At 42.0% G+C, this 13,954-nt stretch overlaps 1 protein-coding gene across 1 annotated transcript in view; it reads right to left on the reverse strand.

Moving 5' to 3' along the window:
* The window catches only part of SOD1 (superoxide dismutase 1), a 44,190-nt gene that overhangs the window by 14,354 nt on the left and 15,882 nt on the right, over positions 1 to 13,954 (reverse strand). Inside the window, exons 2-4 of the mRNA XM_029603604.1 lie at positions 7,866 to 7,956; positions 6,339 to 6,408; positions 4,254 to 4,371 (exon numbers count right to left, since the gene is read on the reverse strand). Of these exons, the coding sequence (XP_029459464.1) occupies positions 4,254 to 4,371; positions 6,339 to 6,408; positions 7,866 to 7,956 (279 nt within the window). The remainder of the gene's footprint in view (positions 1 to 4,253; positions 4,372 to 6,338; positions 6,409 to 7,865; positions 7,957 to 13,954) is intronic.

Here is a 13,954-nt window from a genome sequence, read left to right on the forward strand (position 1 = left end):
TTATTCTGCTTATTAGTATAGTTTTACAATTATTTCTGTGTGGGGATCTATAGTGCTTGCTAGTTCTGTTTTCCTAATAAGAGGTGTATTGGTTTTTAGGACCTGATTTAATATTTGTAGTGTTGCCTTTTCATAGATAGGGTTGCTCCTGTTTGAGTGTATTCCATAATACAGGTGTAACTGTGTGCGGATTAGTTTATGTGCATTACTACAGATCCTGGGAGTATGTTAGGTCGGTTCTGTGTCTGTTACCGAGATGAGATATTTTGCTAGCATGTAAGCGTTTGTATCTGTCTTATTTGTTGTGTTTTCTCAGAGGACATGCATTGGTGGTAAACTGCTGTCTTTTCATAAGTAGGGCTATTGAGAACTGAGTTAATTATATTAGTCCGGCCCTCTAAAACCATCCCAATTTCTCATGTGGCCCCAAGGGAAAATTAATTGCCCACCCCTGCTGTAAAGGGCAGCCTTAAAAGCATGCAAAAACGCCATTACAGCCTACCATGCGGCTCACAGCAAATAAGCCTCAGAGCGGGGCCTAGCCTACAGAGGCTACTCAGCCCGACAGGCTGCCCACATCCCTCGACCTCCCCACGGAAAAAGGCTGGAAAGGCAAGCTGAGCACAGAGACCAGGAGGAGGAAGCCTACAATACAAAAGCCTCTTTTAGTGTCTAAATATTTTTCGCTCTTTCAAGACTTACCTGAGCTTAGTCTTACCTGGCTGAGAATAGAGAAGGTCTCTGGCTGCAAGCAGGTGGGGGAAGAAGGCATATGCTGTCACCGCCACGCTCCGCTTCCTTTCAGCCACTTAAGCAGCTAAAGTTCATGCTGGCTGAAAAACCAGCTACTGGACCAAGGCACTCATCTAAGGGACAATGGGAATCAGGAATTCCCAACTGGAAAAAGGACTTTTTGGTATCACCGCAGGAGAGTGGGGCAAATGTAATATCCTTAGTTTTTTCAATAGGAAGCAATCCCCAGAAGAGAGATGCATGGCCATCTGCTGATATGGAGAATACTGGCAGGCTGTCGTCAGTGCAAGGGTACAGAATACTGTGATGTCAGTTAGTTCTGTCTCCATCTGTTGGTAGAAGTGAATAACCCACTTGTCCTGGATTCATCTGACTGGACACTAAGAAACATATCCACCAGACCACTATTATCCACATGTTTATTAACACCTTCAAAAAAACTGTAGCAGATTTTGAGGCAAGACTTCCCCTTGGGTAAATCCATTATGGCTGTATGCCAATAAACCATACCTTTTATAATGTTTGATTTCGTTCTTTAGAGTTGTTTACAAATTTTTCCTAGCACTGAAGTCAGGCCCACCTGTCTAGTTTCCCAGATCACCCCTGTAGCCCTTTTGAAAGAATAGAATCATGCTGAGCAACCTCCAGTCTTCAGGTACAATAGACTGATTTAAACAAAACATTTTTCAGAAGATAATCCACATACCATTACATAGAACAGACCAAGTGTGCTGGTAGACTGTCCAGTTTAACCATAGTAAAAAATTCTCCCTGCTCCCAACAGTACCTACCCCACCCTCAATCTCCTCTTGCAAGGCTTCATCTTATCTTACACCCTTGGCCTGCATAACCCCAGTTTTAATAAACCTTGCCAATAGATAATTTTAGTTATAGGTTACAAAATCAGTAGTAATAGATCTGCAATTTCAATTAGTTTTTAGATCTCTGGGATGTAAGCCATCTGGTCCAGGCAATTTACTACTCTTTAGTTTGTCAAATCTGTCCTATTACATCATCTAGATTCACCATATGTTTCAATTCTTCCAAATCATTATCAGCACAGATATCTCCTCATCATACTTTTCAGTTAACACTGAAGCAAACAATTTAGTTTTTCTTCTATGGCCTTGTCTTCTTTAAGTGCTCCTGTAACCTCATTCATCTAATGGTCCAACTGACTCCCTCAGACTTCTTACTATGGATATATTTTAAAAATTTTAATGAGGATTGCCTCTACAATGAGCTTCTTTTCACATTTTTGCCTGCCTTATCTATATATTTACATCTAACTTGCCAATGTTTATGCTTTTTCCTATTTTCTTTAGTTGGATCCTTTATCCCTATTTTTGAAAAGATTTTTTTGCTAAAAGCTTTTCCCCTCATCTTTTATCAATGCTGTAGTTATGCCTTGCTTCCACCTTTCTTAATGCATGGAATACATCTGGGTCTGGGCTTCCAACATTGAATTTTTTTAAATGTCCACACCTGATGCAAATTTAACCTTTGTAGCTGCACTGTTTTTTTTCTATTTTTCCTCATCTTATCAAAGTCTCCTTTTTGAAAGTTAAATACAAGAGCAATATGTTTACATAATGTCCTCTCCAATCATTAAGTTATATTTGATCACATTTGGGCCGATTCAGTAAAATGCACAGGACAGCCGGCGCTCCAAGGCGAGTGCCCACTCTCCTGATGCATGCCCAGGCCACTCTCCTGGGTGCGCGATCCGTATTCAAACGAGGGCCCACATTAATAAGGAGGTGCTAGTGCCTCCTTATTGGAGGAAGCAGCGGCTGTCAGCGGGTTTGACAGCAGATGCTTAATTTTACCAGTGTCTGTTGTCGAACCTGCCGACAGCCACGGGTTCAGAAAACGGATGCTAGCAAAATTGAGCGTCCGTCTTTCTACTTTTCTGTACACTTTCCCGGTGCCGGCCAAAATTAACACCTGCCTTTGGGCAGGTGTTAGTTTCTGAGAGTAAAATGTGAGGCTTGGCTGCACGTTTTACTTTCTGTATCGCGCAGAACTAACTAATAGGCTCATCAACATGCATTTGCATGTTGCGGGCGCTATTAGTTTGGGGGGGTTGGACACGTGTTTTCCTTGCGCTATTACCCCTTACTGTATAAGAGGTAATAATAGCACGTCGAAAACGCACATCCAGACGGGGGCTAACTGTGTGCTCGGCCTGAGTGCACCGTACTGAATCAGCCTGCTTATGATCATTGCTGCTGAGCAGCCCCACTACCATTACCTCTCACCAAATCCTGTGTTCCACTAAGTATTAGGTTTAAAATGGCTTTCTTATATCATTTAGAAGCTTTGCCTTTCTAGCAAGTCTCGATGTGACGTTTACCCAGTCAATATTGGCATAATTAAAAACTACCATTACTGCGATGCTAAAATTTGTTAGCTTCCCAAGTTCCCATTAGCATTTCATCATCCATCTCTTCATTTTGGCCCAGTGGCTGGTAGTATATCCCCACTGCTATATTCTTCCCTATCATACATGGAATTTCCACTCATGAAAATTCTACTGTGCATTTAACCTCCTGCAGGATCTTTGTTGTATTTTATGCCATCCCTAACAAAGCACTACCCCCCCCCCCCCCCATCCAAGGTGATCCAACCTATCATTGCTATATAATTTATACTCTGGTATAGCAATACCCTTGTTATCCTCCTTCCACCAAGTCTCAGACATCAATTAAGTCTACCTCTTCATTCAGTGCTATACATTCTAACTTGCTCATCTTCCGTTTTAAAGTTCTACCATTAGAATATGGCCATCAATGTACTTTTTTTTTTTATATGTACAACTGACAGTTGACAGGGATACTTTGGAGTGTTTTAACTCAATCTGTTCTTCACTTATAGGTAAATGGGCTACATGTGTTTTTTCAACTTCTCTTATTTTAGTATCCTTTGAAGATACTTCCCTCCGAACCATGTGCTGCTAAGCAACTGTTGGCTTTCCCTCATTTTTTTTTATTTTTAAGAGCAGCTTCTAAACTAGAAGTGGCAGTAGCCTAATTCCACTCTAGTGAAGGTGGAGCCCATCTTTTTTTGGAAGAGGCTCCCTCATCTACATTCCTACACTGCTGGCACTTCCTCTCATGTATACTTACCAAGATCACTTCACCCTCTCCAAAGCCAAAGAGCTTGCTTCATTACTAACTTCATACATAAAAGTTACACTCTTTCACTAATGACAATATTCCCCCAGTCCTGTTTTATTTTGTTCATTTTACACATTTTTTCCTTTTACAAAGAATGAGATTGCTCGTTTTCTTGGTCAATGAAGGTTCTGAGTAAATTGGAGCAGAGTTTTGAACCTGTAAAGTTCAGAAGAGTCCTGCAGGCAGGTTGACTTAGATACCCAGGCTAGTTTGTGTTCACTTTAGATGCTGGACTTTTATCCCAATGCATGACTGATCACATGACTGAGTGGTTAGTTCATCCATACAGCAATAAAGCAAATCCTGCAAGGCAATACTTACCACCAAGGTGCGCCCAATAATGCAATGGGGCCCATTTAGAGCAATCAGAGAATCATCAAATTTAAATTCTGCAACCCCTTTTTCATCAGCAGTTACATTACCAAGATCTCCAACATGCCTGCAGAATACAGAAAAAAAAGCTATTAGAACTGAAAGGGCCAGCATGTACCCTTAAAAAAAAAAAAAAAAGTATGCACCCATACAAGTCCCTGGTGAGACCTCATTTGAAATATTGTATCCAATTCTGGAGACTGTACCTTCAAAAATATGAACTGAATTGGTCCAGAAGGTGGCCAGTGGTCTTTGTTGTAAAGTATAGGGTATTCATGTTTTAAGTCTATCCCATAGAAAAAAGGTGAGATGGGGAGACATGCTAGAGACATTTAAATACCTCAAAAAGGTAGTGTCTGAATGGAAAGGATTTCTGAAACGAGTTGTTGTGGGATGAGGGTGGAAGAGGGTAGGACTGAGGAGTATTCTAAGGAGGTATCATTATAGATACATAAAACAGTCTCCTGTGGAAGAGACAAGGACAGTATCTGAATTTAAGAAAGCATGAGACAAGTAACAAGCACAGGGGATCTCTGGAGTGGATGGGATTGTAAAGTAAAGAAGTTTGCCTGGGCAGATGAGAAAAGCCATATGATTCTCCCCCCCCCCCCCCCCGACCTCATTTCTAGCTTCTACTCATCACATTCACTGTATTTAAAAAAGCCTTTAAGAGCCCTCAGCTGTTCCTGTTTAGACAGGCATTAGCTATTCCACCCCAATTTTTTGCCAGTTCTCTCAACTCTAAGCTCCAACCAAACTCACCTCCATTCACTTCAACCCCAAGAATAGTTATTTGACCTGAACTGCTTATTTCAATATATGTTCATGCTGTTATAATGTTTCAATACTGTTAAGAAAAAAGTATTTTCACTTTGTAAACCGTTATGATGGCTCCACCGAATAACGGTTTATAAAACTCATCAAATAAATAAATAAGTAAACAGCTGTTTACTTTTAGAATTAAATCATACAAGGGAATCTTAATGTCTTAACTGGCAACCGAATTTTTAAAATGTTTTTGCAAATATTAACTTTAAAAACTGAGAATTTTAAAGACTAATAATCTAGTGTGGCGTTTCCCAGCCTTTAACAGGGCATAAACCGGTTAGCTGCTTTCCTTAAGTTGCTTGGACTGGCTGCAGGACTGATGAGGCCTCTCATAGTGGAGTACTTCCTGTACTGGCAGTTTAAGAACATTTTTCTAAGAGTTACATCTTAACATGTTTCCACCAGTATTCTTAAGAAAGCCTTTCCTCTCGCTCTTCCATCCAAGGTAGTGTTGCCAACTGGGTCTAGATTTGCCCAACAGGATTGATCCAGACCTAAATTTACCCAATTGTATGAAGAGACTTTAGTCAGAATACCATACTATGTTTCCTAAGAAAAAGGGAGACTCCAGATGCCTGCATGCAGTACAATAAATCCAGGACTGAACTGTTGGGCAAAATCTGGAGCCAGCTGGAAACTCCTCCCACATCAGCTACACATACTAAAAAAACGACCCACCAATTTCCCCATCTTTCCCTCACATCCCAGTCACCAGAAGACTGACACCCCCCCCCCCCCTTTCCCTCCATGCATTTTTTTTTTTTTAAATTAAGTTGGGGCTAGTCCCAAGGCCGTGCTCTGCCCTCAAGTCCACCTCCAGTGTGGAAATCAGAAATCTGGAGTGCAGAGTACATGCTCACATTGCTTAATATTCTGTCACAACGGTAGTAATTGGCCTCAGGACTGGCCCCAACTTTAAAAAAAAGATCTATGGGCAGGAGGGAGGAGGAAAGACAGCACAAGCTCTTGGTTTTGTCAGCATCTCACTCCTAAAAACACTGGGATTACAGAACTAGATAGGGGAGAACCTGCTGGCCTTAAGGAGCTGTCTGAGGGGATTTAAAAATGGACATCAACTGCTTCCTTCAGAACAAAGGATCAGAAGAGGCATTCAGCACATCACATTCAACTCTACTCAAGGTAGAAACAGGTCCACTATTTGTCAGCAATGCACAGATCTCAGAAAATCAGTACATCGAAACTCACCTCTCCGCATCACTTGGGCCACCATGCTTTTTGTTCTCTGGATTAAAGTGGGGGCCAGCACTAATGCATCCTGCACCAAAGGAGAAATCCCTTACTTATAATTGTATAAGTATAAAACAGAAAAACAATCCTTCCCCTCATACTCATCTACTGCTTCTGATACCTATGTATTACAAGCATATGAGCCTTCCCTCCCCGATCTACATGGCTTTAAAGCACAATAACCTTGGTAAGCAGATTGATAAATTGCAAGAGGACCTAGTGAGACTAGAAGGTTGGGCATCCAAATGGCAGATGAAATTTAATGTGGATAAGTGCAAGGTGATGCATATAGGGAAAAATAACCCTTGCTGTAGTTACACGATGTTGGGTTCCATATTAGGAGCTACCACCCAGGAAAAAGATCTAGGCATCATAGTGGATAATACTTTAAAATCGTCGGCTCAGTGTGCTGCGGCAGTCAAAAAAGCAAACAACATTAGGAATTATTAGGAAGGGAATAGTGTATAAAAAACGGAAAATGTCATAATGTCTCTGTATCGCTCCATGGTGAGACCCCAGCTTGAATACTGTGTACAATTCTGGTCGCCGCATCTCAAAAAAGATATAATTGCAATGGAGAAGGTATAGAGAAGGGCGACCAAAATGAGGATGGAACAGCTCCCCTAGGAGGAAAGACTAAAGAGGTTAGGGCTGTTCAGCTTGGAGAAGAGACGGCTGAGGGGGGATATGATAGAGATCTTTAAAATCATGAGGTCTAGAATGGGTAAATATGAATCTTAAGTTATCCTTTCAGATAATAGGACTGGGGCACTCCATGAAGTTAATCTCATGTATCAGCAAAATCCTAGTACAGTACAAGAGGCAACAGGTTTCTCCTTTGTTTATAACGCCTGCGCACAGCAAGGCTGGCAACAGGTATGTGGATTTGTTCAGGTGTTACATATGATTTCCTGTTTCACCACTGTTCGCTTTTTCTAAAGTTTTCCTCCCAACCGCATAATGAAAGGATTAGGATGAGAGCTAGACATTTGCTCCTATTCATACCCACACTCAGTTGCATACAAGCGAATACAATTCCATATTAAAAACACAAAAAACCTAAATGGAGAGATTTTCTAATAGATTTATAATTGACAAAGAAAATGCAGGTATAATGCTTTGAATTTCAAAAGTGAAGCTAGAGTACCACTATAGCCAAAATGAGAGTCACACAGATGCTTAACTTTTCTGGCTACAAATGTTCACTGGAATAGCATACGTATCACAAACCATGTCACAAGGGTTTCTGTAAGGCTTAATGTCAGATTATGTGGAAGGCAGAGAGTTGCAATAAGATAATGGACCCATGCTTTACAAAGCATTTTTATATTCACTTTAATTTTCTATACATGACTTGCTCTTTGGTATTTATAGTCACAACAGGAGGTCATTACCACCCTTAGAAGTTCCATAGTAGCATGCGTTGATCTCTAATTACATTAATTATAATGAATTCCTACACCTAAAAAAAGTAAGCCACTCTACCGTTTGTATTATCACCATAAAGATGGACATGAAAACCATGATCCCCTTTTGACAGTCCTTCAATGCGGCCAGAAACAGTTACTGATTCTCCCTGCAAATGAAAAAGAAAAACAAAAAAATATTCATAAAACCATAGTTACAAATTCACCCAAAAGCCTAGCTTTAAACAAAAAAACAATGCCATAGCCTACCTCCTACTGTTTTAGGTTTCTATAGCTGTGTTTGGGGCTACTCACATGTTTCCCTATTTAAAGGAAAATTGGTTCTTCCCTGCTAATTTTTATTCCTACAATACCACAGATCAGTCCAGACAAGTGGGGACAAAACTTTGGAACACTGCTACATATCCGAGTGTGCCACCTGCAGCCCTCCCAGTATTGACCTGTACCCAAGCCAAGATCTTTTAGAACAGGGTGAACCCTGGTTGCCTGCTCTGTTTATGACATCTTATTCTTAAAAAAAAAAAAAAAAAAAAAAAATCTTCTGAGGAGAAAAGAAGCTCCACGTGCTATCCCACGTGCGGAAAAAACAGACAGAGGAGAGAGTGTTACTTTCCTGCGTGGGAACCCACGAGCAGCCGCAGAGGGCAAAAGCTCCGCCTCCCGGGACCTGAAGATAGCTCCCATGACAGCATGGCTAATTCAGCCCTGCTATCGACAGGAAAAGTAGTGTTCTGACAGGGGGGTTCCAGTAGGATAATAATGCCTTCTGCAGCGGGTTCATATGAGAAAATGCCCACAGCACCAGCTCCAATATTGAGGCCATTGAGCCCAGGACCTGTAAGTAATCCCAGACCTTTGGTATAGGGAGGTGGAGCAGGCAACTTATCTGACCCTGTAGCTTGGCTACCCTGTCGGTTTACAGGAACACTCTGCCCTGCTGGGTATCGAATTGAGCCAAGTAACTCTATGGATTGAGAAGGTACCAGTTGACTGCCAAATTGATTACCCAATCCAGCAATTCCAGAAGAGACACTCTGTGCACTGAATGCAAGCACACCTGCTGTGTCTTCACTCCAATGAGACCATCATCCAGCTAGGGGTGCACCAACACCCTCTCCTTAAGGCTGCCATTACCAATCGCCTTTGTGAAGGTTCGAGGAGCTATGGCTAACCCGAAGGGAAGGGCCCAAAACTGAAAATGCTGATCCAGCACCTTGAACCGGATGAACTTCTGGTGGTACTGCTGAATGGGGATATGCAGATAGGCCTCAGTACGATCCAGAGATGCCAGAAACTCTCCCTTTCAGACCACCGAAACCACCATAGTCACTGTGTACAATGTCTCCATCCAGAAACGTGGCACCCATAAACGCAGATTTATTTTTGCAGATCCAATATGGGGCAAAAGGTACCCTCCTTTTTTGGAACTACAAAATAAGTGGAGTGCCTTCCCTGACCTTGTTCTCACAGTGGAAACGGGACTATAGCCTCTAGACTTAGCAATCTTTGAAGCATCTCCTCTAGTGCCGCATGCTTGTTTTGGGAAAGACAGTGAGACTCCAGAAAGGCCTGCCTGGGTGGGCAAGAAACTTCTAAGGAGTAACCGTCCCTTACTACCTCTAGCACCCACTGATCAGAGGTAATCTTGCTCTACTCCTTGTGGAAAGTGAGACACCCTGCCTCTGATTGTTGACTGCGAGGAGTGGACCGGCCTGACTTCCATTGGGCAGATTTGCTTCCACCAGTCCCCTGACCAGTACTGCCTCTAAAGGGCTTTCCCGCAACTCGAAAGGACTGCTGTCGACCTGAAGTCTGCCTCAAAACAGAGGTCCCCAAGCCCCTCCCGGAACGAAACCTCCACGTCTTAAGAAAAAGAGTGCCAAGAGGGAAAGGGCTTCTTCAGTTTTCTTATCTTCCGATAATCTATTGCCCTTTGTTTCCCCCAGGGATTTCATAAGCTGATCGAAGTCCTCCCCGAACAGAAGCTTGCCTTTAAAAATGAAGGTTGCATAACAGATTTGGACAACATATCTGCCGACCAATTACATAGCCACAAAGGTACAAGGCATCCACCACATATTTTATTCCCACCTCGACGGGCTGCTTGGGAAAGGGATAGAACTCTGAGGATGTCTGCTGAATCCAACATAAGCAGGCTCTGCCATCTGCTGGAGGCAGAGAAATACTAAGGGACTGCAGGGGGCACTCTCTGATATGTAGAAGTGTCCCAAAGTTTTGTTCTCTGCCTCCATCTGCTGGGATGAATAAACCAACTTGTCTGGACTGATCTGGGTATGTTCAAGAATCCCTCTTCTGTAGCCCAGTCTTCTGGCTGAGAACACACATCGCTACCTTTGGAATCCAGCCAGCCAATGTTCCCATCCAGCAATGGCAAGTAATCCCTATACTCTTCCAGAACTCTATCATGGGCTTTAAATTCAGCCACCAGTTGTCACCCTCAATGACTATCATGGCTGCTCCACCAAGCAGCCATGAGCATTGCCTCTGCAACATCCCTAGGTTCAACTGACCCTGGGTGCAGGGCAGCACACAGCATTGCCACTGAGCTGGCCCAATAATGAGAAGTTTTATATCACAACTGGACATTATGGCATTTGTTTGAGACAAGGATATTAGTTTAAAGCATTCTCTACATTTTAGTTTCTCACAAAATGACCACTTTGCACAGAATGGAAGATTATATAAGAACCAAGGGGACATCAATATTTGTATTGTTCTTAGCCTGAAAGATATCCTTTTGGCCAGGGTTTCCCAAACCTTTTCTGAATGACCCTTCAGCTAACTTGGATTTTCAGGATATTTACAATGAATATGCATAAGCTAAGTTTGCATGCATTGGATCTCCAATGTATACAAATATCTTATGCATATTCCTCAGATGTCCTGAAAGCTATGGGTTTGCGAAGTCCTGCTACCTGCACAAGTGCTGAGTGACAAAACCAATGCCTAACCTGCACACAATTCTCATGTGCCTAGCAAATCAGAACAGACTTTACTATATTCAAAACTTGTTGCCAAGACCTAAACATGTTTACCACTATAAGCAGATCAAACGCCTGAAACATTCAGCAGCAATTTTGGAAAAGAGGTTTCATTTTATATTTGTTACACACTTAACACAGGCCCTTCTAAGCATGATACCAGATTTTAAAGAAAAAAAAAATCAATTTACCCTGTAACAGATGTTCTCCAAGAACAGCAGGATGTCAGAGCTGGCATGGAATACTTATATCAAAGTTTCTAGAACTTTGATTGTGCCTTTCTGGGTGTGCTCACACATGCCATTATACCACATCCACAAGGAGTCTCTTCAGTGTTGCATTTATTTAGAATAAAACAGCATAACCAACTCCACAGGAAGTTTTGGGGGGGGGGGGGGGGGGGGGGGGGGGTTTCATGAGGACTGACATCCTGTCCTCAGAAAATATGTTACAAGTAATTAACCTCTCTGACAAACTGGATGTTAGTCCTCATATGGTGAATGTCTAGCGACAGGTTACCCCTCAACCAAATAAAAAAAAAAAAAAAAAAAAAAAAAAGAGGGGGTAGGACCATCAAACAAGAACCAACAGGCACAATCAGGCCAATACAGAAATGATCATGAGAGAATGGGCACTTCGTGTTCAGCGCCCGCTCTCCTGGGCGTGCGATCCTATATGTAAATGAGGGGTCACGCTAAGAGGAGGTGCTAGGGATGATTACACGCCCCAGCACCTCCTCGGCCCAGCAGAGGGGCTCTGTCAGCAAGCTAAGAACAGACGCTCAATTTTACCAGCATCGGTTTTCCAAACCCGCTGACAGCAGTCAGTTAGGAAAAGCAGATGCCGGTAAAACTGAGCGTCCATTTTCCTATCCTGACCAGCTGGCACATTTTTATTTAATTTTTTTTTTTACATTTTTGGTTCCTCCAATGTAAATATTGCTAGGATATTAAATCAGAGGTTGTACAGAAGAGCAGTATTTTCTGCTTTTCTGTACACTTTTCTGGGTTGCTCATAAATTGCGGATTGGCTGCATATTTTATGTTTGTGGCTAATAGCGATCACCACATGCAAATGCATGTTGAGGCTATTAGTTTTCAGGGGGTTTGGATGCATGTTTTCATGGTGCTAAACCCCTTACAGTATAAGGGGTTATAGTCACCTGAAAACATGTGGCCAAACAGGTGTAGAACAGGGGGAGTGAAAAGGAGGGAGGAGAGGGCAGTCGGCCCCTCCCCCGTGACCTACCTGCGAGAGAGGCCCCAAGAAACGACACAGCTGGTGAGTGACTGAGCAGCCTAGCTGACGTCACAGGGGGCGTGGCTACAGCTTTTAAAATCTGCCATAGCGCGGCGCATAGACACCGCCGGCGCGACGCCGAAGGAGCATGCGGCTTAGTCCGGGTGTTTGGGGATCCTTTTGACTTTGCTTCTTTTTCTTCGTGGATGGGGAAGAAAAGGAAAGCAAAACGTTTGACAACATCCCCAGTGCAACGGCATCGCACCGGCCCAATGGATCATGTTGTGAGGCAGATAACGCCAAGAGAGGACGTATTAAGGGAGGCTAGTGTTGTACCTCCCAGTCCTGGTGAAGGACCTGATTCTCTGCCGCAGCCAAATAGGGGTCCTTCCACTGAAATGGCTAGAGAACTGGTAGGAACAGTCCCGTTGGAAGTAAGCCTGATTGATCAGGCAGAAAACTACGGGACTGGAAAAGTTAATTTACAAGTGAAAAGAAAATATTTACCACCAGTTTTAGCTAGTAACACTGTCTTTGCTACACCACCAGATAATGTTACTTTATCTGATGTTTGGAGAATAAAATCGAAGTTAGATAATGCTACCTTAATGAATAAATCTTTGTCTGCAATGATAAAAGTTAATACTGAAACAATTAGTGATTATGGGGTAAAGATGAAGTGTGAAAAGGATATAATAGCTTTAAATGCAAAAATGCAATTAGTACAATCAACGGAGAGTACTTTTATGCGTGATAGTTTGAATATGCATAAAGAGATAGAGCGAATGGAGAATCTGCTAAGATCAAGGAATTTGAGAATAGTAAATTTTCCATTAACTCATTTGCTATCCCCTATGGAAATGTTAAAAAAATTCTTGAAAGAGATCTTAATATATAACGATGAAGATTTGGCTAAACTATCTAAGATATATTACTTTACAAAAAAAAAAAACAAACCAGAGGAATGTGCAAAATGTAATTCTAGAAACACCTCCAAGTTTGGGACTTACAACCTTCTTGGAGGAGTCTATAGATTTAATTGAAAACAGGGCAACACTATTTGTAGCCTGCCTGAGCAAGCCAAAGAATTTATTCAGAAAATTTTTCCGGATTAAAGATGTATCCTTTTGTGGGCTTCAAGTTTTCCTAGATGTCTCCAGAGCCACCCAGGCTAGGAGGAACAGCTTCTTGTCATTAAAATTTACCCCTTTCTCCTATTATTGGTATCTAATTAGAACCTAAGATGTTAGATTGGGTCTATATTAGATAATGATTTATGCAGGTTTATAATCCGATTCCTTTTCTTTGTTGTTCACCCCTAGTTATGTATAGAACAATAATGTTTATTTGGATTAATCTGTAATTATTAGATTTTGCTTTAATATTGTGACATTTCTTAAAAGTTTCATGATGTACATCATTGGAAAAATGAATAAAGTATAAATTAAAAACAAACAGGTGTAGAACAGTGCGCACTGCCAAGCACACTTTACAGAATTGGCCTGAACGTTTAGCAACAAACCTTTTTTTCCATTTTTTTTTATACTTAATCTGAGCGGTAACCTGGAACAAAAAACAGAAGCAACTTTACGTCCCATAAATTGTGTTGTCTATAGATAGCAGTATGAATTAGCCATGCTCTGTGGGTGACATCATCCGTCAGCGCTAAACAGCTCTCTCAGCTCTATGTGCAGGAGTTCCTGCTTGGATGCTGCCTCAGTTCCCTCATTCTATTAAAACTTAATAGCCAAGTGCAATCCAGGGAAGAGTGCAGGCACTGCATGGCTAATTCATCCTATCTAGAGAACAGTTTATATATGAAAACTTGCTCCCCGCAAAAATCAACAAGCAGAGCTAAGTTAGCCATGCTCTATGGGGAGGTGCAAGCTGAGGGTTGCAACAGTGT

The sequence above is a fragment of the Rhinatrema bivittatum genome, chromosome 5, assembly GCF_901001135.1.
Source record: "Rhinatrema bivittatum chromosome 5, aRhiBiv1.1, whole genome shotgun sequence".
NCBI classification, from domain to species: Eukaryota; Metazoa; Chordata; class Amphibia; order Gymnophiona; family Rhinatrematidae; genus Rhinatrema; species Rhinatrema bivittatum.